Here is a 3,095-nt window from a genome sequence, read left to right as displayed (position 1 = left end):
ACAACACAGACTTCAAAGATTAATATCATCACCGCTCGAGACTGTTCATGAATACAGCTTTTGGAAAACAGGTAATCTGAGGTTTTTATCAGTACTAATTTATGTTTAATACTTTCTGAAATCTTTGCATTGATTAGTGATAATCAAGGAGAGTGAATCAGCCTTTAAAGACTAAATATTTGGTAGGTGACTTCATTCAATACTGATTATACAGTTTATTAATTTTGTAAACTGTACACTTGTTATGTTTTACAGCTTAAAATGAAATACTGTAAGATATTTCTCTTTCTTCTATTAATGATCATGGGTGTCTCAACAAATGCTCAAGGTAACACAATGATACACAGAGGAGCAAAACCAGATGTTTTAAATATTAAATTTGTTGCACAACATATAATAATATCATGTTTATATATCACATTTATTTATAATGCCTGTCTGAATTTATATATTGTTTTTGTACATTTTCCATGAAAGTTCATTGACCATAAAACCCAAATGTAGGTCTAAATTTGAAGTAAAGTTAGCAGACATTAAATTGCTCTGCTTTATTCCAGTAAAACTATAAAAGGTTTTTTTTTTTTTTTTTCATCTACAGAAGTTACCTGTGAGGGTGAACAGCTCATCAATGTTGACATTGTAGTTGGAAATCCAGGTAAGGCTCCACCTTATAAACCTGGACATATTTTAGTTTTTCGATGCACAGATGTGAAGCTGAAGATGCACGGCCAACAAGTAATCGAATGTCTGTCAAATGGAAAATGGGATTATCCATATCCAAAATGTGGAGGTATGAAGAAATACTGCTATAATATACATAAGTATTTAAGAATTGTTTTTACAAAATGTTGAAATGTTTATCATGTGTAATAAATGTGTAGCATGTGAAAATAAAAAGGTAAGGACAATGTTAATATCTATGTTATTCATTAAAACATCATGATCATGAATCCATCAAGCATTCACACATAAACCCGGTTCCTAACTGGCAATGACTTTTTTTAATAGATTTTGTTTGCTGTCTTTCTTCATCTCATAGTGAGTTGATTAACAGCTGACTAACCCCAGTCTCCACTATACAGCAAAAAATAAAAATATGATATACTGGTACAGCTGGGCATTAACCAGACATTATGACTGTTGTGCAAAATTAATTTTGTGAACTTGGACGACCCTGTAATGACTAGTATTTAATCTCTCTCTAGATGTTACATGTCTTCTAAACACAAAAAAGGAAAACATCAAAATGACGACCCTGTAATGACTAGTATTTAATCTCTCTCTAGATGTTACATGTCTTCTAAACACAAAAAAGGAAAACATCAAAATGGATCGATTCCCTGATTTTGAGTGTCCAGTCACACCTGGATATAATTTAACGTTTTCATGCAATGGACAAGGACTGATTTTAAAAGGACAGGAAAAAATCACCTGTCAGTCAAATGGAGAATGGAGCAGCCCTTTTCCAAAATGTGAAGATAAACACACAGAAGGTAAAAGGAATAAGTTGTCAGTATATTATTATCTCAAGCATCACTTTTGCTCATTAAAATATATGCGAAATATATCACAACTCATCGGGTCTTCAGTCTCTCTTGATTTGGGCCGAGAAGCAACCATCGAGAACAACATAACAACCACAAACATAACATAACAACCACAAAGTTAAGAACTAGTAATGTGGCAGCGGGTTTTGCATGAATAAACACCGTAATCCAAATATATTTACCATATTATATTATAGAAAAATATAATATTAACCCAGACAACTAAAAATAAGTTAAAGACTTTGTTTTTCATCTCTCAGTGTGAACCAGCAACTCTTCAGAAACTTTCAAAAACGCTTCAACTGAATGTCATTTTCTTTAAAAAAGACATCTAGCTAATACTGAGATTTGATAATCCCACATTTCCTTGGTGACAACAGTCTGAAAATAAAATGTGGCCCAACACCAAACATGAAGCATGAGAATGCAGATACAAAATAAAGAATGAATACAATACAGGGAACACAATACAATTCTGGGAAAACGGCAAAAAAATACTGTGCTATACAGTTTTTTGGTCCAATCAAATGCTCTCTAGAATTAAAATCAGTTTAGTATTTTAGTGTAACTGCGCTATACCGTCCCTCCCATAATACGCCAGATTTAGTTAAATTAATAATATTTTTTTTTAGACTTACTTGTTCTTAAAGGGTGATGTCATGTCCTCAGTATTAAGAATCAAGAAGTAACAAACAGGTCTGACGCTATTCAGAAAAAAAAAGAAAATAAACAGCAAAAGAAATTCATTTGTTTTTTTAAATAACAGAAAACATTTTTGTTGGTTCACTTCAAATAAAATGTGTTTATCTAAACACTGTGTAAACATCTTAAAACCACAAACATTCATACATACAGTAATTGGCCTGTGTTAACACTTAAATACAACATAATTATGTCTTGTACAGCAGTAACCTGTGAGCTGAAGTCAACCACATTTGGAGTAATAAAGATCAAGCCACATGAGCCTACATTTTCAGAGCTGGAGAAAGTGTGGAGATCACCTGCTCTGAAAAATACTGGTTCTTTGGTACAAAAGAAGACAGCAGATCATTTACATGCAAAGATAATGGAGAGTGGGACTATGAGCCTGTTTGTGCAGGTAAGATTACAGAGAAACATTTCTTGATTTTGGTTATGAATTTATTCCATGTTATTAAAAGCATGTGAATCTTGTTTCAGAGATTACATGTGAAGTTCCACATTACCAGCATGTCCCCAAGACCAGTCTGGATATCGTGAGAGATAAGAAATTGGGAGCAAAGAAACCGTACCGTTGTGAGTCTGGATATCGTCAAACAGCAGCAGAGGCCACATGTACACGAGACGGATGGACACCAAAACCACTCTGTGCTGGTGTGTTCTGCTGTAGTGCATTACAATCGTTGCTACTAACATAATATCAGTTTTAAGATTGTATTGATTTGGTGGTATGGTACAGTTTATTGACATGTTGCTCTTATTCCATTGAATGTCGTGAAACAAGAATTTTTGCAAATTACAAATTGTGAGAGGTCGGAGACAAAAATACAAAATCTGTTCAAGAATAGA

General features: G+C 33.3%; 1 protein-coding gene across 1 annotated transcript; it reads left to right on the top strand.

The window, feature by feature from the left end:
- Positions 1–2,786, top strand: LOC109077519 (sushi, von Willebrand factor type A, EGF and pentraxin domain-containing protein 1-like). Its single transcript, XM_042712459.1, has 6 exons — positions 1–71; positions 256–328; positions 599–790; positions 1,287–1,493; positions 2,453–2,646; positions 2,727–2,786. The coding sequence occupies exons 1-6, from the start codon at positions 48–50 to the stop codon at positions 2,784–2,786; spliced, it is 750 nt and encodes a 249-aa protein (XP_042568393.1). The 5' UTR covers positions 1–47.
- The last annotated feature ends 309 nt before the right edge of the window (positions 2,787–3,095 follow it).

Source organism: Cyprinus carpio, chromosome A22 (assembly GCF_018340385.1).
Source record: "Cyprinus carpio isolate SPL01 chromosome A22, ASM1834038v1, whole genome shotgun sequence".
NCBI lineage: Eukaryota > Metazoa > Chordata > Actinopteri > Cypriniformes > Cyprinidae > Cyprinus > Cyprinus carpio.
The sequence above is the reverse complement of the archived record's forward strand: the minus strand, read 5'-3'. Positions and strand labels throughout refer to the sequence as shown.

Coding starts and splice junctions, on each gene's coding strand:
- LOC109077519 (XM_042712459.1), top strand. CDS start 48: ATGAATACAGCTTTTGGAAAACAG. Junction 791..1,286: donor TCCATATCCAAAATGTGGAG/GTATGAAGAAAT, acceptor ATCTCTCTCTAG/ATGTTACATGTCTTCTAAAC. Junction 2,647..2,726: donor CTATGAGCCTGTTTGTGCAG/GTAAGATTACAG, acceptor ATCTTGTTTCAG/AGATTACATGTGAAGTTCCA.